The sequence below is a fragment of the Nomascus leucogenys genome, chromosome 6 (genome assembly GCF_006542625.1).
Source record: "Nomascus leucogenys isolate Asia chromosome 6, Asia_NLE_v1, whole genome shotgun sequence".
Taxonomy (NCBI): domain Eukaryota; kingdom Metazoa; phylum Chordata; class Mammalia; order Primates; family Hylobatidae; genus Nomascus; species Nomascus leucogenys.
In genome coordinates, this window is record NC_044386.1 from 109,712,308 (window position 1) to 109,735,190 (window position 22,883).

The window sequence follows — 22,883 nt, forward strand, 5'->3', positions numbered from 1 at the left end:
CACTTCTAGGGATACATTTCTGAAATGAGGGGCCATTTGGCAGCATAAGAATGGAAGTGGAAGGTCCAGTAAGGGACTTAAAGGATGATCTGAAGGCACTGAGGGGATGGGAACCTAAGACAAGCCCCTGGGGCCTGAGGGGAAGCACCTTGGCCTGGAGTGTTACCTTGGGCAGGGCAGGCTTTAGTTGTCACCAGGAGCCGATGGGATGGGGAGGAGAGTTTGGGTGGATGCAGGGGCTTCACAGTCTGTTTCACGTGTCCCCTTGATCTCTTTCAGAGACTGGGGATATTTATATCTGGGGCTGGAATGAATCAGGGCAGCTGGCCCTGCCCACCAGGAACCTGGCAGAGGATGGAGAGACTGTCGCAAGGGAAGGTGAGGGTCAACTCGGCTCCCACAGCCATCTCCCCAGGATGTGGCTGTCATTCCTAACTCCTGGCTGGATGCTGGCCTCAGAGCTACACTGCTCAGATGCAGCATGTGAGCCCCTTACGGGAGGGAGCATTGGCAAGGCTGATGCCGGTCTTGGCACAGCACACTTGTGCACTAGTGCCAACCCCGCCTGAAGAATGTAGGGGTTGGGAGCACCAGCTTTGGAGCTAGACAGTCGTGTACCTCTGCTGTTGTGGCAGTAAAGTGACTGCATGAATAAGGTTTAGCTCAGGGCTTGGTCAGTGTTCACATCATTATCATTCTGAAGCCACAGAACTGAATGAAGATGGTTCTCAGGTGAAGAGAACGGGCGGGGCTGAGGATGGAGCCCCTGCCCCCTTCATAGCTGTCCAGCCCTTCCCAGCATTACTGGATCTCCCCTTGGGCTCAGATGCAGTCAAGGCCAGCTGTGGATCCCGGCACACAGCTGTGGTGACACGTGAGTGGGGCTGGGAGGCTGGTTCAGGATGGAGCAGGAAGGCACTCCGCTCCACTCGAGCTGATGCCTACGGAAGGGGGTGTGGTCGACGGAAAAAATTCTGTCTTAAGGCTTCTGTGGCTCATACAGAGCAGCTACCTTGCTCAGTGGATAAGCCCCACCCCCCGTGTTGTTTCACAGTAGTTCCCCAGCCTGTCAGGCCCAGAAGATTCTTCCTTCTGGTGGGAGGCTGATGCTTTCTGTCCTCCCTGCATGGCCACAGACACATTCCCTGCCCGCCGTCACCTCTGACAGCAGGGACTGTCCAGTCCGGCATGGAAGACTGTGGCGCTCGGTAGCGTGGCACACAGGAAGAGCTGCCACTTTTTCCCTCGGGATCCTCTGCCGTGCCACGTGTGATCAGCCAGTTGTTAAGAGAACATGTTGTTCCACGCCAGGCAGATCTCGTGAGGATTGTAATATGCAGCTGTGGGCTGTGCCAAGCCGGGCTGGACAGATGCCTTGCCAAAGAACAGTAGTGACAACTATCGATTGTCCTTTTGCTTTCAGGAACAGGGGAGCTCTACACCTGGGGCTGGGGTAAGTAAAAGATTGTTTTTGTGACCCTGAAACCAAGGAGAAGAAAGACCTGGGAGTATAGGACAGATGACAAAGCCACCAAGACTAGAGGAAGCAGGGGCCTCGGCCAGGTCAGTGAGAGGAACAGGACTGCTCCCACCCTGGGGTTAGAACAGACATAGGCACACTCAGTCCGAGACCAGACAGGGGAGACATGGAAAGGATATCGGTACCACCCGCCTACCTCTCTGAAGGACTGTCTTAAGGGAGTATCCAACCAGCATTAACAAAGCAGCTTTTTGTGGATGTGACACTGGGTGGAGAAAAAGATTTGATGGAAGTGTGTGCTCTGAACATCTTAGCTTGGGTAGCAGGGAAGTCTGGAGGAGCGTCTTGCCTGGAGTGGCTGGTTGCCACTAGCCTCTTGGGGATCCCCAAGGTTGCCTGGCTCTGGGTCTCTTGGATTCACAGAGCAGTGGGGCATAATCCCAGCCCTTCATTTGATAGTCTGGGCCCCTTCCTGGAGGGAAAGAAGCAGCAAGACCCAGTGGAGACAATGGCAAAGGGGCTGGTTTCACTTTAGGTAAATATGGACAGCTGGGCCACGAGGACACCACCAGCTTGGATCGGCCCTGCCGTGTGGAATACTTTGTAGATAAGCAACTCCAAGTAAAGACTGTCACCTGTGGGCCCTGGAACACCTACGTGTATGCTGTGGAGAAAGGGAAGAGCTGACGTGTGTATGTATATGTATATACAACACCTGTGAAACCCCCATTCAGGTCAAGGAAGACCATTGCCTGCACCCCAAGGGCCCGGTATTTGCTCCTCCCCATCACAGCCCTGCCCTCCACCCTCAAGCCCGGTCCTAAACTTGGCTGCACTTTAGAAACAGCTGGAGAGCATTGAAAACTCTGCTGCCTAAGGTCAGCATCAATGAAAACAATGAAATCAATGAAACGATGAAATCAATGAAACAATGAAATCAGAGCCTCTAGGTGTGTGGCCTGGATGGTGGTAGATTCAAAGCTCCGCCCACCTCACCCCAGGTACATTTGATGTGCAGCTGAGATTGGGGCACATTCCAGGTCATCTTCCTTTGTCAGTCACTTCCCTGCTTTCGTTTGAATTTTACCATGCTTGTATGCAGCCTTATACAACATAGTTGTGTTTGCTTTTGAGTGTTAGGTAAATGGAATCCTGTATATGTGCTTTTGTGTCGTTTTTGTCACTCAGCATTGTGTGATCCATCCTTGTTGGGTCCTGGAGTTCATTCATTTTTAATGCTATATGGTGTTCTGTTGTATGAATAACACCTCAAGTGATACAGCCTTGTTGATGGTCATTTTTATTGTTTCTGATTTTGGTCATTCCACATAATACTTTGAGCAGTCTTCTGCACATGTGCACAAGTTCCTTTGCAGAACATCGAGTTGAATTGCTAAGTCAAGAGATACCTTTAATTTTACTAGATAACTGTTGCCCCCAGCAGGGTGGGGTCTACTGTGGCTGAAACGTCAGGTCGATGCACACTGGTTTTAATTTGCATTTCCCTGGATACTGATGAGGTTGAGTAGCTTTTGTGTTTTGGATGGCTGGGCGTGGTGGCTCACACCTGTAGTCCCAGCACTTTGGGAGGTTAAGCAGGGAGATTGCTTGAGGCGAAGAGTTCATATGTTTATTGGCCACTTGGAGTTTTTCTGTTGTGAAGTGCCTGTTCAAGTTTTCTGGCCTTTTAAAATGTTCTGTATTTTCCTTAGTCATTTTTCTTTTGGATATTTCAGATAAAGTCTTTTGGGAGTTAGTATTCAGAGTATCTTCTGCTACAATGTAGTTTGTTTCAGTCTCTCTTGGTATTACCAATTTTAATACTTAGGTGATGTTTACTCCGTGCCAGGTAAGGCTCAAAGTGCTTCACAAGTATCAACTTATTTTGATAAAATAAGCTTATCAGTAGTTTTCTTTATGGTTAAATTGTATTTGTGCATGTGTGTGTGTGTGATTTAGCAAATGTTTCCCACCCATGGGGTCTTTTTTTTCTTTTTTATTGTGGTAAAATATACTGAACATAAAATTTATGTTCAATAAAAAACAGAAAAATTGTTTTTAACCATTTTTAAGTACATAGTTCAGTGACATTATATGCATTCACTGTTGTGCAACTGTCACCCCTATGCATTTCCAGAACTTTTTCGTCATTCTATGCTGAAACTCTGCGCATTAAACACTTAACTCGCCACTCTCCCCTTCCCCAGCCCCTGGCAACCACAGTTCTAACCTTGTTTCTATGACTACTGTAATGCCTCATGTAAGTGAAATCCCATAGTATTTGTCTTTTCATGACTAGCTTCTTTCACTTAGCAGCATGTCCTCCAAGTTCATCCATGATGTAGCTTATGTATCTAGACTTCCTGCCTTTTAAAGGCTAGGATTCTGTTGTATGTATACACTGCGTTTTATTCATCCGTGCATTGGTGGATATTTGAGTTGTTCGCTACAGTGAATAATGCTGCTGTGAACATGGGTGTACAACTCTCGAGTCTCTGCTTTCAGTTCTTTTGGATGTATACCCAGAGTGGAATTGCTTGTGTGGTCATTCTAATTTTTTTTGAGGAACTGCCATACTGTTTCCCACAGAGGCTGCATCATTTTACATTCGCACTGGAAGTGCACATGAATCCTAATTTCTCCACATCTGCGTCCACACTTGTTTTCTATTTCTTGGTTAACAGCCATCCTAATGGGTGTGAAGTGGTATTTCATTGTGTTTTTTTTTTTTGGACAGAGTCTCTTTGTTGTTCAGGCTGGAGTACAGCCTTCACCTCCTGGGCTTAAGCCATCCTCCCGGGTAGCTGGGGCTACAGGCACATGTGACCACATCTGGCTAGTTTTTTGTATTTTTAGTAGAGATGGGGTTGTGCCATGTTGCCCAGGCTGGTCTCGAATTGCTGGGCTCAAGCGATCCACTTGCCTTAGCCTCCCAAAGTACTAGGATTATAGGCATGAGCCTTCGTGCCCGGCCAAGCCATTTTTTAAAATGGACAAAAGTCAACAAAGATGACAGAAGGATAGCAAATGAAAGCATATGAAAAGACACTCTACATCATTAGTCATTAGGGAGTTGTAAATGAAAACCATAGTGAGACACCACTTCATACACAGAATAACTAGAATTATATAAAGGCTGAACATACCAACTGTTGGTGAAGATCTGGAGAAACTGGAACCTTCATACATTACTGGTAGGAATGTAAAATGGTACAACTGCTTTGGACAACAGTTTGGCATTTCTTTCTTTTCTTTTTTTTTTTTTTGAGATGGAGTCTTGCTCTGTTGCCCAGGCTAGAGTGCAGTGGTGCAATCTCAGCTCACTGCAACCTCCGCCTCCCGAGTTCAAGCAATTCTCCTTCCTCGGCCTCCTGAATAGCTGAGATTACAGGTGTCCACCACCACACACAGCTAATTTTTGTATTTTTAGTAGAGACGGGGTTTCACCATGTTGGCCAGGCTGGTCTCGAACTCCTGACCTCGTGATCTGCCCACCTTAGCCTCCCAAAGTGCTGGGATTACAGGCGTGAGCCACTGTGCCCGGCCAAGTTTGGCATTTCTTAAAAAGTTAAGTGTACACCTACCATAGATGTGATCCAGCCACTTCACTCCTAGGTATTCAGAAAAAAATATATATCCATACAAAGACTTGTACATAAATGTTTATAACAGCCTTATTTTTAATAGCCAAAAACTGGAGAAAAGCCAAATGTGAAAAATAAACCTGACAGGCAAATAAACTGGTATATCGACATCATGGAATACTAAGCAAACAAAAAAAAACAACAAAAAAAAACTATGGATATAAGCAATGATATGGGTAAATCTCAAAGTAGTGAAAGAGCCAGACCAAAAAAGTATATATTGTATGATTCTACTTACATTGAACTGTAGAAAACGCAAACTAATCTGTAGTAACAAAGAAATCGGTGGGCCGGGTATGGTGGCTCACGCCTATAATCCTAGCACTTTGGGAGGCTGAGGTGGGCAGATCATGAGGTCAGGAGATCGAGATCATCCTGGCTAATACAGTGAAACCCTGTCTGTACTAAAAATACAAAATTTACCGGGCGTGGTGGCACGCGCCTGCAGTCCCAGCTATGCGGGAGGCTGAGGCAGGAGAATCCCTTGAACCTGGGAGGCAGAGGTTGCAGTGAGCTGAGATTGTGCCACTGCACTCCAGCCTGGCAAGAGCGAGACTCCATCTCAAAAAAAAAAAAAAAAAAAAAAGTCAGTGGTTGCTAGGCAGGGTGAGGCTGGGAAGTGGGAAGGAGGAATGAGAAGGGGGTGGGAGGAAACTTCTGGGATAGAGATACTTGGGTAACTTGACTGTGGTGATAGTTTTTGTCTTACCCTTCACACGTGTACAGTTTATGTCCATCCTCCCTCAGTAATGCTGTTGAAGTTGGACAGCCTCCCCATATTGAGACAAATGGCATTGAAGCCAGAAGCTTCCTAGGACTCCCTTTGCTCTTTACACATCAGGGGTTACGTTTTATATTTCTCACAAAAAAATCAGAATAAGAGATATATATTTTTTTTTGAGACGCTCTTTCGCCCAGGCCAGACTGCAGTGGCACTATCTCAGCTCACTGCAAGCTCCGCCTCCCGGGTTCATGCCACTCTTCTGCCTCAGCTTCCTGAGTAGCTGGGACTACAGGCACCCGCCAGCACGCCCGGCTAATTTTTTGTATTTTTAGTAGAGACGGGGTTTCACCATGTTAGCCAGGATGGTCTTGATCTCCTGACCTCGTGATCCGCCCGCCTCGGCCTCCCAAAGTGCTGGGATGACAGGCGTGAGCCACTGTGCCCGGCCTGCGATATTCTTAATTTAGAAATGTACCAGAGAATATTTAAAAAATCACACTCGGCCGGGTGCGGTGGCTCATGCCTGTCATGCCAGCACTTTGGGACGCAGGGAGATCATTTGAGGTCAGGAGTTCAAGACCAGCCTGGCCAACAAGGTGAAACCCTGTCTCTACTAAAAATACAAGAATTAGCCAGATGTGATGGTGCGTGCCCGTAATCCCAGCGAATTGGGAGGCTGAGGCAGGAGAATCGCTTGAACCTGGGAGGTGGAAGTTGTACTGAACCAAGATAGTGCCACTGCACTCCAGCCTGGGCGACAGAGTGAGACTCAAAAATCATGCTCCTGACTAAAAATTTCCAGGAGGTCCTTTCAGTTTTTTCTGTTTCTGTTTTTCACACACAGACCAACCAACTAAAAAGTGACTGGGGGAAAAAAAGGAAACCACACTCTATCTTTTTGAAATGTAAGTATACAGATTTTAATTTATTTTTAAGAATAATTTTATATTTTAAAAACAGGGCACATACTGTATGAGTAAACAGTGTGGCTGACACAGACCAAGTCCACACTGGTAAGCTTTTGAGAACCATTTACACTATGTTGACAGTAGTACTGCTGCAGGCAGACAGAGGAAGAATAAATAATAGTGCTTCAAGAAGAGTAGTGATTGAGGGTAGGTAAAGAGGGCGCCTCATCATGGATGCTAGAGCAGGAACAACTCCCCAGTAGTGACATGTGCAAAGTTCCAGATCTCCAAGACAAAGACAGCCCAACCCACTGGAACAAATAGACTCCCAATGCAGCTGGCAACTGCGGGGGTAGAAGAACTCAGGCAAAGTAGGCACAGGAATGGGGAGATGACAGCCAGGGACAAACGCCGAAGAAAGCTTTCCGACAAGCATGTGTGTTCATAGATGCACACCCCCAACAAAGGGCACTGAACTGTGGAACAGAACTGAACACAATTTAACAAAGCAGCTCCCAGCCTTCCTGTCACCTCTTTGGCAGTAGGGCAGGCCATCTCAACTTCGGACGCACACAGACATTCTCATCAGGAGGAAGGCTGTCCTGTGTGGTGGGGACAAGGCTTCAGGTGAGAGCAAAGCTATGATAGCTACAGCATTAATTGAACATGCCTAAACAAAAAAGATGTTAATTACTAGTTATAGGTATACATGCCAAAATTACCCCAGGGATGGGCATAGTCAATCATTTTCCTACACAGCAGTGAAATAAAACAAGCTTTGATCACGCTTCAGCAAGTAGAATTATGTGGTAGAGAAGTCAGGTCCCATATGCTAAAATTTGCACTTCCTGCCATAAACCTTTAACGTATTTAAGTCAAAACCAAGTCTCCTAGGACCACTAAACCTATGATGGACTTTCAACTATAACACTCATTCACATCTTTAAGTTAGGCCCATGGTCATGGAACCTGGCCAGGGTTTCAAGCACGCCTAAGCTGAAGAAAAACTAAAGTCACCCCCATATAATTAGGTCCAGTCTAGGCACAGGAAGCCACAGCTGGTTGACTGATCAGGGCTTCTCAGGACTGGATGTTGGTTGAATTGAGGATTCCAGAAGTAGCATCAGATTTGGAAGCCTTTGAAAGTTCTCGCTGTTGAAAAATAAATAACATCAGTGGCAGTACTGCCTCTATTACACATGCCCCACCCTTCTAAGTATGGTTGTCATCAAAAGGTCCCTCGAAGGTAGTTTCTCTGAGATCCCTAGCCTGCAATAGGCTGCGTTAGGAGTAAAAGGTGAGGAACTCTGAGCACCATTCTATTAGTCAGACACAGTGCATGTGCACGCATGCCCGTGACCCCTTTCCTCAGCCAGTCCATCCTGTTACACCTCACAGAAGGGAAATCCTTCATACAGTCATGCACTGCATAATGATGTTTCAGTTAACGACAGGCCACACACACTATGGTGGTCCCATAAGATTATACAATATTTTTACTGTACCTTTTCTATGTTTAGATACACAAATACTTACCATTGTGTTACAGTTGCCTACAGTATCCCAGGAATAGCCTGAATCAAAAAAACCCACAATTGTCTACAGTATTCTTTCTGTAACATGCTGCCCAGGTTTGTAGCCTAGGAGGAAAACGCCATACCATATAGCTTAGGTGTGTCGGCTATTCTGTCTAGGACTGTTAAGTACACTCTGATATGTACACAGTGAAACTGCCCCACATTCTCAGAACATATCCCTGTCATTAAGTGAGGCATGACTCTGCTTCACAAAGCTACTTTAGAGTTGTCAAGGTAAGTAGGCAACAAGCTTTGGTCTGTTGAGCCCTTTATAAAACAATGGGCCAGAACATATATCTACCAATCCCTGGGGCTGAGGCCTTGTAACCTGCTGGTGATTTGATCTCATGCTGGAGCACATGGTATAGCAGCAAAAGACAAAGCATGAATGGCCGTTGAGAAAGACAGATATTAGCAGAGGTTAGTTTACCGGCTTTGGTGCTGCCTGGTGGAGTCTATCAGCCATAGCAACCCAAACCAGATGAACCTACCTAGGACCAGCCACACAGATAGGCAGGTACATTTAAGTCTCAGATAAAATGGGCCTTGGTTGAACAAGTGAAAAAGGGAACGCTGGACCTCTGTCCAGCAATCAGCCAGAGTGACACACACCCACTTTTAAAGGTAGAAGCACCACCAGCCATGTAATTTGAAAAACATGCTGGAGTCAGTGATCAAAACTAGCTGCAGCCTTGGCCAACTGTTCCATTCTCCATCCCTGCAGCAATTAAGAGGGGAGGCAGGCTAGGAGTTTAACTCAATATCCCCTCAAGGGTGAGGGACATCCTCAGCTCTCGCTAGTAAAATATTGAGAGAAGAAATCACAGATTAAGTAAAAGGCAGTGTAGTTAGCTGTTAGCAGATATAGAGTAGGATAACAGGAAGTGAAGAGCATTCTGGAAAAACTTGCTTCCAGTGCTTCATCTATGCTTCAGTAGCTCAATGTATGGAAAGAGGCAAGGGTGAGGAAATCAGCATTAGCTAGCTGAGACTAGAGCTGGCGGTTGAGCCCTGAGGGGTTAGGAAGGTATATACTCCAGGAAATAATCAGCACACAGGCCAAGAGCCTCACTGTAGGCAGCACACAGCGGGGGCTCCCTTCCCCCACGTGATGGGGCCTCTATTCTTTCCAGCTATTGCTGGCCTTTGATGTCACAATTGGGGAGGGTCAAGGTTTTCTGTTAAACATGATTTAAAACTGTGCTTGACTTTAGGGGCTGAGAATCCAATTCAAGTCTGAACAAATTTTATTAATCTGTGGTGAATGTAAATCAGATGTGTTTTTTTGAGTCCATGATAGGAATTCCTGCTTCCTTTGTAACACTGCTGAGATTACTGGTTAGGGTAGCCCTGTGCCCAGATGAATGAAGCCAGCAGATGACAGATCAGTTTGGAAAAGGGACATGCAGGGGTTGCCATACAGACCTGAAGCCCAACAGTGGAACTGTCAGAGAGGGATGGATCCTTCTAAGAACAAAGAATTAAGACAATTACCAAGAACTCCACCAAGACAGCACCAGGGCAGTGATAGAGGGGTTGCCTCCTGCAGCCAGGGAATGGTATGTATTAAGCAGAAGGATCCAGATTAAATGTCTAGTTGCTGCTGCCAACTTCCTTCCTATACAACCCCCCCCTTAAATCACACCCACCCCGCCATGGTCAAAGCAGGAAAGGGATTCTCAGCCTCCAAGGTAGCTGCCCTAGCTAATAGCCTGGGTGCCCCTGGGAGGATACCCACTCTGCCCCAACTGTGTGCTCCCCAGAGACTGGTAGATATTAGAAAAGGTGAATTACCGCAAACTCAGAATAGGTGCTGGCAACAGAATTAATGCTGAAGTTGCGCTGGAGGGGGGCCGAGCCAATGTACCCACCACTCAGGATGCTGCCGTTGAGCTCCAGGTTCTCCTTGTTGGCTCCATGCCTGCCGGTACGGGGTGTTTTCTTCCCTGAACAGGTGGAAGCAGCGACTGGCTGCAGAGAAAGAGATCCACGTATCATCCTTCTAATGAATGTGCACATGCACACACAATACCTGCATTGGTCAAAGGCTGAGACTATCTTTATATTCCTGTCTATAATCCTATAATTTTTAGTTAAAAAAAAAAATTATATATATATATATATATATATATATATATATATATGGGGCTGGGTGTGGCTCATGCCTATAATCCCAACACTTTGGGAGGCCAAGGCAGGAAGATTGCTTGAGGCCACATGTTCAAGACCAGTCTGGGCAATATAGCAAAACCCTGTCTCTAGAAAAAAAATTTTTTTAAATATGAATTCTTGATTTACAGAACACCTATCTTGAGCATAGTCTAATAAAATATTTGAAAGACTGAATGTGTTTTACCACATACTTTCCACACCTCTACTTGAGTACTTGGCATATCTAGTGATCTGGTTTCACTGGGCTAGAACCCACATGCAGGGGACCTATCTCCATACCAGCTGAAGACTGGGCTTGGAATTGAAGATCAGGCAGGCTCGCTGCAGACTCAGTTTCCCACACATCCCGCTGCTTCCCATGGTACCAGTGGGGCTCAGAGTGACTGTTCTCTTTTTTTGCACATTAGTTTTGGACCATTATTTAATGGTGAGCTAACTTACATCTGTCAACTCTCAGCATCTCAATAAGAACAAAATCCAGGGATCTTAGAATCTAGAACAAGTAGGTGGGGCCTCTGGGTGAACAGGCTAGGGGTGCATGTGAGGATGTGCTTAGACACAGGGCATACTAACCTTGCTGCCAGAAGGAGGAAGTCGAGACACGGGGGAGTGGTAGATTGTCCCTCCAAAGATAGGCCGAATGCTACTATTGGCAGTAGCATTGGACATGGTGGTAGTGTTCAGCTAGGGAGAAGAGCACATGGGTAACTGATGTGCAGTAACATCCTCAGCATTTCCAGCAACCCGTCTACTCTACAGAGAAATGACTATGGGAGGCAGTCCAGGGAAGACGGGTTTACATGGTGAAGGGCCTGCTGTGTCTAATACTGCATAGGTTTGAAGAAACCTGTGAAAAGTTTTCAAAGCCTATTGCTATCCAGCAAATGGAAATGTAAAATGGTACAACCACTGTGGCACAAGACATCTGGCATACGACCCAGCCATTCCACTCTTAGATGTCTCTACCCAAAAGAAACGAAAGCATAGATCCATACAAAGACTTAGACGTAAATGTTCACAACAGCTACCTGCAGCAGCCAAAAGCTGGAAACGGCCAAATACCCACCAGCAGGTAAGTGGACAAGCAAACTGTGGTAAATTCATACAGTGGAATGAATATTGATCTACAATAAAAAGGAGTGACCTTTTGATACAACAACAGAGATGAATCTATACTAAATGAAAGAAGCCAGACAAAAAAGAATATGTACTGCGGGATTCTATGTAAAATGTTTCAAAATGCAAACTAATCTATAGTTAAAGAGTAAATCCCTACTCGCCACAGCTAGAGGCTGGGGGCAAACCAGGAGCCAGGGAAGGAGGGAGGTAATACAAAGAGGCACTAGGAAACTTTGGGGACCATGAAATGTTCATTATCTAAATTATGGTGACAGTTTCATTGTGTAAACCTACATATGTCAAAACTTATGATATGCTAATGATAAGAGCTGTAAATGTTTTTGAGATGGGGTCTCACTCTGTCACCCAGGCTGAAGTATAGTGGTACAATCTTGGTTCACTGCAGCCTCGATCTCCTGGGCTCAAGCAATCCTCCCATCCCAGCCTCCTGAGTAGCTGGAATCACAGGCGTGTGCCACCACAACCAGCTAATTTTTGTATTTGTAGTAGAGATGGGGCTTCAACATGTTACCCAGTCTCCCAACTCCTGAGTTCAAGCAATCCCCCTACCTTGGCTTCCCAAAGTATTGGGATTACAGGCTTGAGCCACTGCACCCAGCCAACTTTTTTTTTTTTTTTTTTTTTTTAATTAAAAAAATTCTAGGGGGCCGGGCATGGTGGCTCATGCCTGTAATCCAGACTTTGGGAGGCCAAGGCGGGTGGATCATCTGAGGTCGGGAGTATGAGACCAGCCTAACCAACATGGAGAATCCCTGTCTCTACTAAAAATACAAAATTAGGTGTGATAGCACATGCCTGTAATCCCAGCTACTAGGGAGGGGGAGGTTCACGCCTGTAATCCCAGCACTTTGGGAGGCCGAGGCGGGCAGATCTTCTGAGGTCAAGAGATTGAGACCATCCTGGCCAACAGAGTGAAACCCCATCTCTACCAAAAATATATTAAATTAGGTGGGTGTGGTGGCACGGGCCTGTAGTCCCAGCTACTCAGGAGGCTGAGGCACGAGAATCACTTGAACCCAGGAGGCGGAGGTTGCAGTGAGCTGAGATTGCGCCACTGCACTCCGGCCTGGCAACAGCGCGAGACTCCATCTCAACAAAACAAAACACATTTTAGGCCAGGCACAGTGGCTCATGCCTGTAATCCCAGCACTTTGGGAGGCCAAGGCAGGCAGATCTTCTGAGGTCAAGAGATTGAGACCATCCTGGCCAACAGAGTGAAACCCCATCTCTACTAAAAATATAAAAATTAGGTGGGCGTGATGGCGCGGGCCTGTAGTCCCAGCTACTCAGGAGGCTGAGGCACGAGAATCACTTGAACCCAGGAGGCGGAGGTTGCAGTGAGCTGAGATCGCGCCACTGCACTCTGGCCTGGCAACAGAGCGAGACTCCATCTCAACAAAACAAAACACATTTTAGTCCAGGCACAGTGGCTCATGCCTGTAATCCCAGCACTTTGGGAGGCTGAGGCAGGAGGATCACTTGAGCTCAGGAGTTTGAGACCAGCCTGGACAACTTAGTGAGACCTCATCTCTACTAAAACTCAAAAACAAACAAAAAAACCCAAAAATTAGCTGGGTATGGTGGCATGTGCCTGTAAGTCTCAGCAACATGGGAGGCTGAGGTTACAGAATCACTTGAGCCCAGGAGGTTGAGCTGCAGTGAGCCATGATGGCCCCACTGCATTCCAGTGTGGGTGATAGAGTGAGACACTGTCTAAAAATAATAAATTTACGTTACAAAATATAAGTAGGGAGAAGAAATAATGCTCTTTTATTTATCAAAAAGAAAAAAGCAGGCCAGGCGCAGTGGCTCACGCCTGTAATCCCAGCACTTTGGAAGTCAAGGTGGGTGGATCACCTGAGGTCAGGAATTCAAGACCCTAGGCAACATGGAGAAACCCTGTCTCTACTAAAAATACAAAATTAGCCGGGTGCGGTGGCACATGCCTGTAACCCCAGCTGCTTGGGAGGCTGAGGCAGGAGAATCGCTTGAAACGAGGAGGCAGAGGTTGTAGTGAGCCGAGATCACCCATTGCACTCCAGCCTAGGCAACAAGAGTGAAACTCTGTCTCAAAAAAAATAAATAAACAATAAAGTCCTCTCTGACTTTGTGCTGTAGAGATGAAGAATCATTACATGTTCCATTTAGTAAGTGTGAACGTTGTTTTTCACATGGTACCACAAGGCCATCTCTTGGTCTTACAGGGAAAATGGCATTACAGGTTTTCAGGAAAACCTTTGAAGCTTTTCATCGTTACCAGAATGTTGGCAATCATTCCCGCCCCCCCCGCCCCCCAAATTTAATGCAAGGACTCAACAAGCACAGACACCAAAGCTGGCCACTCTGTGACTGTCACTATAGGCCGCTACTCAGCCTTCCATCCACTCTCAAGTGGACTCGACATGAAGGAACAGAAAAACCCTTTCCCATCTCTGCAGGACGGAGGGCAAGAGGTGTAGGGAAAAGAAAGATCAGACTGTTACTGTGTCTATGTAGAAAAGGAAGACATAAACTCCATTTTGATTTGTACTAAGAAAAATTGTTTTGCCTTGAGATGCTGTTAATCTGCAACTTTAGCCCCAACTCTGTGCTCACAGAAACATGTGCTGTATGGAATCAAGGTTTAAGGGATCTAGGGCTGTGCAGGATGTGCCTTGTTAACAATATGTTTACAGGCAGTATGCTTGGTAAAGGTCATCGCCATTCTCCATTCTCAGTTAACCAGGGGCACAATGCACTACGGAAAGCCACAGAGACCTCTGCTCAAGAAAGCCTGGGGATCGTCCAGGTATCTCCCCGTACTGAGACAGCCTGCGATATGGCCTCGTGGGAAGGGAAAGACCTCACCGTCCCCCAGCCCGACACCCGTAAAGGGTCTGTGCTGAGGAGGATTAGTAGAAGAGGAAGGCCTCCGTCTCCTGCATGCCCCTGGGAACGGAATGTCTCGGTGTAAAACCCGATGTACGTCCCTACATTCGTTCTATTCTTAGGAGAAAACTGCCCTGTGGCTGGAGGCGAGATATGCTGGCGGCAATGCTGCTGTTACTCTTTACTACACTGAGATGTTTGGGTGGGGAGAAGCATAAATCTGGCATATGTGCACATCCAAGCACAGTACCTTCCCTTGAACTTATTTGTGACACAGATTCCTTTGCTCACATGTTTTCCTGCTGACCTTCTCCCCACTATCACCCTGTCCTCCAGCCGCATTCCCCTTGCCGAGACAGTGAAAATAGTAATCAATAAATACTGAGGGAACTCGAGACCGGTGCCGGTGCTGGTCCCCTGGGCCCACTGTTCTTTCTCTATACCTTGTCTCTGTGTCTTATTTCTCAGTCTCTCGTCCCACCTGATGAGAAATACCTACAGGTGTGGAGGGGCTGGCCCCCTTCAAAGAGGTGGCTGGGACTACCCTCACCCACTCCCTTGAAATCAGTGTTTCCTAAGCCTTGTGTTTACCTTACGTGCTTTGCCCGGTGTATTGGGAGCCAGTCCTCGCCGCTTGCTGGGTGTTCGAGGAGCGCTGCCATAGAGCATCTCTGTCTCCGTCTGTTTTTTGTTCTTGAGTTGCTGTGTGAAATTCAGAAGCAACAGTGATAAATCTCAGGAAGAGAGCAGGTCTGGGATGGCAACAGAAGCAGGGTCAGGAATCTAGGCCCATGTCTCTGCAGCCAGAGCTAAAAAGAGCTGCCATGGGCTCCCTATTCAACAAACCCTGGTCCCTAGCAGAGACTATGGGCTGCTCAGATTACCTTCTTCCTCTTTTCCCAATTTGCGTTCACGTTCACACTTACTCTTTCCTGCTTGGCTCTCTCTTTCTCCAATCGATGCATCTCCCATTGTTCTGCCACATACTCCATGAATTTCTGCCCATTCACCATAAATGCCTTTGAATGTTCCTGTTCCCACAATTCAATTCGTGCCTTCAACTCTTCTTCCAGCTGAGACCAGAAACAAGGACATGTTAATTACTTCAACTCTTTAGTGCAAAACCCAAATTGCAATGTTTTCCCTAGAGAGTGACTCCTCCTCCTCAGGGCATCATTAGCCTCATTTCAGGTAGCTGGGCCCACATGGGTACAGGTCAGAGTGACCAGAAATCAAAGCCTGGGGACATTTCATTCACACAACACACAAGAGTGGAAAATGGCAAGAACCCAAAGTTTGACCACTCAGATTTTGGTGCCTGAAGTTGGAGGCAGCACAGGGAAGATCAGCAATATGAAACAGGCAGTGAACATTAGGAGTAGGACTCTGAAATCAGACTTAATGGGGTTCAATCTGGAATCGCCCTCTTTACTGGCTGTGAAGCAGTGAGCAAATTTACATTTTTTTTTGAGACAGTCCCACTCTGTCGCCCAGGCTGGAGTGCAGTGGCACGATCTCAGCTCACTGCAACCTCCACCTCCCGGGTTCAAGCGATTCTTGTGCCTCAGCCTCCCGCGTAGCTGGGATTACAGGCATACACCACGCATGGTTAATTTTTGTATTTTTAGTAGAGATGGGGTTTCATCCTGTTGGCCAGGCTGTTCTCAAACTGCCTCGGCCTCCCAAAGCCCTGGGATTACAGGAGTGAGCCACCACATCCGGCCAGATTTACCTAATTTCTTAGTACCTCAGTTTCCTCGTCTGTAACAATGGAAAGAATAGCAACCTCATAAGGATGTTGTAAGGATTAGATGAATTACTAAATGAGAGCGTTTTGAAATGATATCCCTGATTTAACTCAAAAATGGTATTATTATTATCAAAGTGGAAAATGGTAATGGAGCCCACAGGACTCTCTCTCTCAAAAGTTTTCCTTATGTAACTGGCTGAATTGTGTTTTCCCCAAATTCAAATGTTAAAGCCTTAACCCCCAGTACCTCAGAATGTGACTGTATTTGGAGACAGCGTCTTTAAAAAGAGAATTAAGGCCAGGTATCGTGGCTCATTCCTGTAATCCTAGCATTCCTGAGGCCGAGATGGGAGGATTGCTTGAGGCCAGGAGTCCAAGACCAGCCTGGTCAACATAGTGAGACCCCATCTCTTGGGGGGGAAAAAAAAAAGAATTAGGTTAAAATGAGGTCATTAGGTGGGCCCTAATCTCATATGACTGGGAGTGTTTAGGCCACACATATTGCGGGAAAACCATGTGAACACACAGAGAAGACGACGACCATTTACAAAGCCGAGAAAGGCCTCAGAAGAAACCAATTCTGCCAATGACATGTTGATCTCAGATTTACAGCTTCTAGAGTTGTGAGAAAATAAGTTGCTGTTGTCGAAGCTGCCCAGTCTGTAGTGTTTTGTTTTTTTGTTTGTTTTTTTCTTTGAGATGGAGTCTCATTCTGTTGCCCAGGCTGGAGTGCAGTGGCGTGGTCTTGGCTCACTGCAACCTCTGCCTCCTGGGTTCAAGCGATTCTCCTGCCTCAGCCTCCTGAGTAGCTGGGATTACAGGTGCCCGCCACCACGCCTGGCTAAATTTTGTATTTTTAGTAGAGACCAGGCTGGTCTTGAACTCCTGACCTCATGATCAAGACCAGGCTGCTCTTGAACTCCTGACCTCGTGATCCGCCTGCCTCGGCCTCCCAAAGTGCTGGGATTACAGGCGTGAGCCACCACACCCGGCCTGTAGTGCTTTATTATGGCAGTCCTAGCAAACGAATACACCTTGATATGCAGTTGCTTATACTAAATATATAACTTATTATCTCTGCCTAAGCTTTGAAGAAAATAGTTTTGGGGCTAAACAATAGAAAGAAAAAGACATACAAATAGTGAGGTATCTTTGTAACCAAGCACCAAAAACCCTTAGCAACATTATTACCTTGGGCAGCATTTTCTGGAGCTTGGCTCGTTGTTTTTCTTCTTTTAGAAGATTTCCTCCTCGGTTTGTAAATCGATTTGGATCTGAAGCTTTTCTCTGTGAAAAGTACATTTTAATTAGTGGAAAACATGGCACCATGAGACCAATAACTTCTGCTAAGATTCTTTGTTCTCGTCAGGCGTGGTGGCTCACGCCTGTAATCCCAGCACTTTGGGAGGCCGAGGTGGGCGGATCACCTGAGGTCGACAGTTCGAGACCAACCTGGCCAACATGGCAAAACCCCATCTCTACTAAAAATAAAAAAATTAGTGAGCGTGATGGTGCGCACCTGCAGTCCCAGCTACTCAGGAGGCTGAAGCAGGAGAATCACTTGAACCTGGGTGGCGTGCAGTGAGCCGAGATTGTGCCACCGCACTCCACCCTGAGCAACGAGCGAGACTCAAAAAAAAAAAAAAAAAGTAAATTGTTAAAGCTTCTCATTCTTTTTAACTTTTCTTTTTGTTAACTTTTCTGTTTTTGACTGTCTTCTTTCTAGTCAAGTAATGCAGTGGGAGTGGGAGAGGAACAAATCTGTAACTGGCTGTGATCACTGAGTTATAAACACCACTACACTCGGAGCAGCATGTATTTTCTTTTAGAACATATACGGTATATCAGAATAGTAATGCAAGTATATAGCTTGTAATTATAAATTAGGTGTGTATACTCAAAAATAGGGGTACATAGGCAGAAAAATTTAGAAGATATTCTTGAAAATTAAATTGTTTCCCTTCCATACTGCTTGATTGGTGACAGCCAATAGTTACTAAAGAGGATGGTAATTCATTTCTTGTTTTCTTCTTAAATATTCGCTTGTCAACAAAGGTTGCTGCCTTTGCTCCTTATTTATGGTTTTTTTTTTTTGAGACGGAGTCTCACTCTGTCACCCAGGCTGGAGGCTGGAGTGCAGTGGTGCGATGATCTCAGCTCATTGCAAGCTCCACCTCCCGGGTTCATGCCATTCTCCTGCCTCAGCCTCCCGAGTAGCTGGGACTACAGGCACCCACCACCATGCCCAGCTAATTTTTTTGTATTTTTTTAGTAGAGACGGGGTTTCACTGTGTTAGCCAAGATGGTCTCGATCTCTTGACCTCCTGATCCGCCCGCCCCGGCCTTCCAAAGTGCTGGGATTACAGGCGTGAGCCACCATGCCTGGCCTCCTTATTTATGTTTACTCTTCTTGTTGTAACCAGAAGTAAAGAATAACTGAGGACAGAGACATCTGTTCTTAAGCAGCTGTAAGATATCCCATAGTTCTCTCTACTTCTGGGTCCTAGTTTGCTGCCTGTAAACTTGAAGGAGTTGAATTCAGATTCTCTGAAGGCCCTCTGAGCTCTAACAGGGCCACCATGAACCCGAGAACAAGGTCTCCCTCAATCTGTGCCCTACACGCCTCACTTGCTTTACCACAGTCCCTGAGCTCTAAAATGCTCTGAAGGAACCCATCCATGCTGCCTATCAGAAGAAAAGGAATCAATACCCATGCAATACTCTAAGCATAGCAAAAGCTGGAATGGTAGAGAATGTTAGTTGCCTGCCCCAACATCCATTCTTCTCTCCTTCCTTAGTTTAACAGAACCAGAATTTACCTGGGGCAGCAATTCACCCAGCCTCACCAGCAGGTGACAAAGCATGTGAGCCACGGTGCTGTGAAGAGAGCCGGGAAGAGCTCTTGAAGGAGTGAGGGGCAATGCCTTCTTTGTTCCTTCCTCCACCACGCTGTATGACATGTGCCATTGGGCCAGGCATGGTGGCTCACGCCTGTGATCCCAGCACTGTGGGAGGCCGAGGTGGGCAGATCATCTGAAGTCAGGAGTTTGAGACCAGCCTGGCCAACATGGTGAAACCCCATCCCTACTAAAAATACAAAAAATTAGCCGGGCATGGTGGTGCATGCCTGTAATCCCAGCTACTCGGGAGGCTGAGGTAGGAGAATCGCTTCAACCTGTGAGGTGGAGACAAGATCGTGCCATTGCGCTCCAGCCTGGGCAACAAGAGCGAAACTCCACCTCAAAAAAAAAAAAAAAAACTGCCATTAGGGTGGGAGCTCTAGCAGCCATCCTGGCCCTGAAGATGAGGTCCACCCTTAGTGGTGGGGGAGCGCCCTGGGCCGGAGAAGCCTGGGGTCCTGCTCACTGTGCAGATCTGCCATGCCTGCCCCACACTGCCCACCTCTGAACCTCATTCATGCAAGAAATGCCTACTTTATTTAAGCCATTAATTTTGGGCTTTTCTCTTAAAAGACCCTGTAGATGAGCACACCAAATAGAGGCAGTCAGCAGAAATTCAGAGAGAATGATAAAGATGAGGTATCAAAAGCCTGGCAAAGAACAAAGCTAACTGGACTGATTCCGTACCTGGCATGCTTTCTTAACAGTTAAAAACACAAAAACTAGGGCAATACCTCAAACTCTAAGAAAAGCCTCCAGGTTTCTTCCCACTTCTGGACACCTTCAAAGAGTTCCTTGTGAACTTCATAGTAGTTTTTTAACCGCACAATCTCAGCATCGTGGAGCTGGAGCAGACTTTCTGTGTAGTCTTCTGCAAAATATAGGCCCAGTAGTTTAAAACAATTCCTCTAGTATTTAGTATCCAATTTTACGAATCCCCCATTCCCTAAAATGGAAATAGATTCCTTCCTTATAGTAAACTGATACAGGAAGAGGCGTGTGTGTGTGTGTAATAGATATATAGTGGTTAATAAAAACCAGCTTTGTCACAATCAGCTTGGGGGACTAGGGCCTAAGAGACTAGGATAGAGACTAAAATAATGTCAAAAATCTGCATCATCTCTTGCCTTGTCTTCGGTTTCTTTCATATTCTGCTTTTCTGTCTTGCCCAACCAGTAGAGGGGTGGATCACAGAAAATGTGCAGAAACATCTGTTGAATTCAGTTGGGATAGCTTCATCTTTATATTCAGTTCAGTTCAGACTAGAATTCACTGGGCTCCAGGAGTCAAGCTCCTTTTGGCTCAAACGTAGGCTCTGGCATTTACCACTCTATGTCTCTGGGTTAAATTACTCAGCATTTATGCGCTTTAGTATCCTTACCTCTTGAGGATTCTGTGAAATCATATTAAGGGTTTGACACTGCACCTGGCAAAAAGTAAGCACCTGATAAAAACTTAAGCTTCACAGCTAGAGGCTACCGTGACATATTGCTTCAGAAAGCAAGAGACCAATATTTCCCAATAACATTTGCAAATGCTTTTTCATACAGGAATGGCAGTTATGCTAAATGTCTTGAAAAGGTGGCTTTATCTGTTCAGAAGAGGAAATACTTCCTGTTGAATGTCTGGAGGTCTTAAAAACTAGTGAACAGGCCACATGAAAACCCCACTTTTGGCTGGGTGTGGTGGCCCAAGACTTTGGGAGGCCAAGTTGGGAGGACTGTTTGAGCCTAGGAACTTGAGACTAGGCTGGGCAACAGAGTAAGACCTGTCTCCAAACAAACAAACCAAAGACCTCACTCCTGTACTAACCAGCACAGAAAGGGGTAAAAGCTTGTCTCTGCTCCTGGCTATAAAAACACTGGTCCCAGTACTGAACCAGCTCCACTCGAATTGCCTCAATCACTTTCTTCATGTTTTGCATTTTCAGTTCTTCCAACCGATCCACTTCTAATTGCAGCTGAAAGAAAGAAACTTGTTAAAGGTGGCTGTCATACTTTTATATTCACTAAGGTTTGCAAAAGTTCCCCCCTTTTAAGTAAAATTATAATGCAAAGCCACAAAGGTATTATAAATCAACACTACTTTTTTTTTTTTTTTTTTGAGACAGGGTCTCACTCTCTCGCCCAGACTGGAGTGCAGTGGTGTGATTTTGGCTCACTGCAACCCTCCGCCTCCCAGGCTCAAGTGATTCTCCTGTCTCAGCCTCCCAAGTAGCTGGGGTCACAGGCGCTTGCCACTACCACTGGCTAGTAGATACAGGGTTTCGCCATGTTGTCCAGGCTGGTCTGGAACTCCTGACCACAAATGATTCACCCGCCTCGACCTCCCAAAGTGCTGGGATTAGAGGCATGAACCACTGAGCCTGGCCAAATCAAAAGTCTTTATGACTAACACAGAAGTGCTAAGAGAAGACTGCTGTCCCAGTACCCATTGGGTTTCTTACCGCTTTCCGGACCTTGGCCTTTGACCCAGACATAATGGTGGCCACAGCTTCTCTTTCTTCTTCAGGTATTTGCAACCTGTCCCAGAGCTCTCGGATTTGAACACGCAGCCCCTCACACACTGCTTCATTTTGTGATTTCTGCATTTCCAGCTACAGCATAGAAAGCCAGTGTCACTCACAGCAAAGCAGCAGCACAGGGGCTAGCCCTCCAGCCTCCCGCAAAGAAATGTCTGGACCCATGGGTAGAGGAGACACTTGCATGAGAGTTCAAAGTAGCATGTTTTCATGCCTCCTAAACACAAGCTGTAAGGCTGTCAGGATCTCAGACCCCGAGAATTAGCATTCAAATTTAGAACTGAAAAAAATTTTAATTAAACACTAGTCTAATTCAAATGATTAATATTATTTCATCTATAATTTCATTTTCTTGGAGCTACATATAAAGGTTTTTTAATTGTTAAACAAAAATCAAGGTTGTATATCATATATTACTATCCTTAGCTTCCCTCATTCTCTTACCTTACGTTGTCTCCTTATTTAAGACTGAAGAAACAGCTGTCAGTTTTGTTCAAACTGCTATATACTACGGAGATCCTAGGGCATAATTTGAGAAGACAGTACCTGCCGTAGCAACTTTTGTAGTGTTGCAATATTCTCCAAAGACAAACAAAAGGCATCTTCATCTTCACACACCACATCTCTTTCAAAGCTTGTGTCTGGGGTGTGGTCTAATTCTTCCATACACAGTATGATCTGTCTCTTTATACTGACAAACTCCTCACGCCTAGAAGCCTTTAAAACAAAGCAATTACAAGATACCTAGAGGAAAACCAAAGTGACTTTTAGGAAGTACAAATGTAGGCAGTGTACCTTTGTTTCCCTCAAAGTTGTCACATGTTGCCTGAACTGGTTCAGCTCTTCTAAGCTGGGCACTGAGGCACTGTCAATATCATAGTGGGGCATACAAAGAATTTCACACAGTTCTTGATCTTGCTCTTGAAGTAGCTTCAGTTCCTGTTTTCTCTCCTTTTTCTGTTTTCGCATCAACTCCACTTGGGTGCGCAAATCCTTTTCTAGTTGCAAGATGGTTGTCTCTCCTTCTTCCTGAATAAGACAATGTACCACTGTTATAAGATTCCAAGTGAATTCCTTCAAAGGAAGAGAAGGACAACATAAGGCGTGGACGACAGACTTTCAGTTAAACTTACAAGTAAGTCAACTCATGGTCAACAGAATATGGCACAAAGAGGGTCTCCTAAGGAAGGTTCCAGTGA

The 22,883-nt window shown here is 46.0% G+C and overlaps 2 protein-coding genes across 10 annotated transcripts in view; one reads left to right on the forward strand and one right to left on the reverse strand.

Annotated features, from left to right (window-relative positions):
• The window catches only part of RCCD1 (RCC1 domain containing 1), a 34,066-nt gene that overhangs the window by 4,807 nt on the left and 6,376 nt on the right, over positions 1–22,883 (forward strand). The window contains exons 5-9 of one of the 5 annotated variants that reach the window (XR_004030604.1): positions 280–378; positions 704–874; positions 1,424–1,453; positions 2,016–2,172; positions 6,693–6,753. Coding sequence is in view for 4 of the 5 variants with exons in the window: in XM_030815048.1 (XP_030670908.1) it covers positions 280–378; positions 704–874; positions 1,424–1,453; positions 2,016–2,167 (452 nt within the window). In the remaining variant the exon portion in view is untranslated. Of the gene's footprint in view, positions 1–279; positions 379–703; positions 875–1,423; positions 1,454–2,015; positions 5,286–6,692; positions 7,924–22,883 lie in introns of those variants that run through there. The other 4 variants (XM_030815048.1, XM_030815047.1, XM_030815049.1 and 1 more) reach the window with 4 other exon arrangements.
• PRC1 (protein regulator of cytokinesis 1) overlaps positions 6,744–22,883 on the reverse strand; it is a 28,896-nt gene continuing 12,756 nt past the window's right edge. Inside the window, exons 4-15 of one of the 5 annotated variants that reach the window (XM_003268514.4) lie at positions 22,480–22,713; positions 22,231–22,401; positions 21,610–21,759; positions 20,976–21,123; positions 19,898–20,034; positions 17,455–17,550; positions 15,440–15,586; positions 15,105–15,215; positions 11,079–11,189; positions 10,128–10,304; positions 9,759–9,800; positions 6,744–7,908 (exon numbers count right to left, since the gene is read on the reverse strand). In XM_003268514.4, coding sequence (XP_003268562.1) covers positions 7,837–7,908; positions 9,759–9,800; positions 10,128–10,304; positions 11,079–11,189; positions 15,105–15,215; positions 15,440–15,586; positions 17,455–17,550; positions 19,898–20,034; positions 20,976–21,123; positions 21,610–21,759; positions 22,231–22,401; positions 22,480–22,713 — 1,596 coding nt within the window. In that variant the 3' untranslated portion in view covers positions 6,744–7,836. Of the gene's footprint in view, positions 9,801–10,127; positions 10,305–11,078; positions 11,190–15,104; positions 15,216–15,439; positions 15,587–17,454; positions 17,551–19,897; positions 20,035–20,975; positions 21,124–21,609; positions 21,760–22,230; positions 22,402–22,479; positions 22,714–22,883 lie in introns of all 5 variants that reach the window. The other 4 variants (XM_030815046.1, XM_030815045.1, XM_003268512.4 and 1 more) reach the window with 4 other exon arrangements.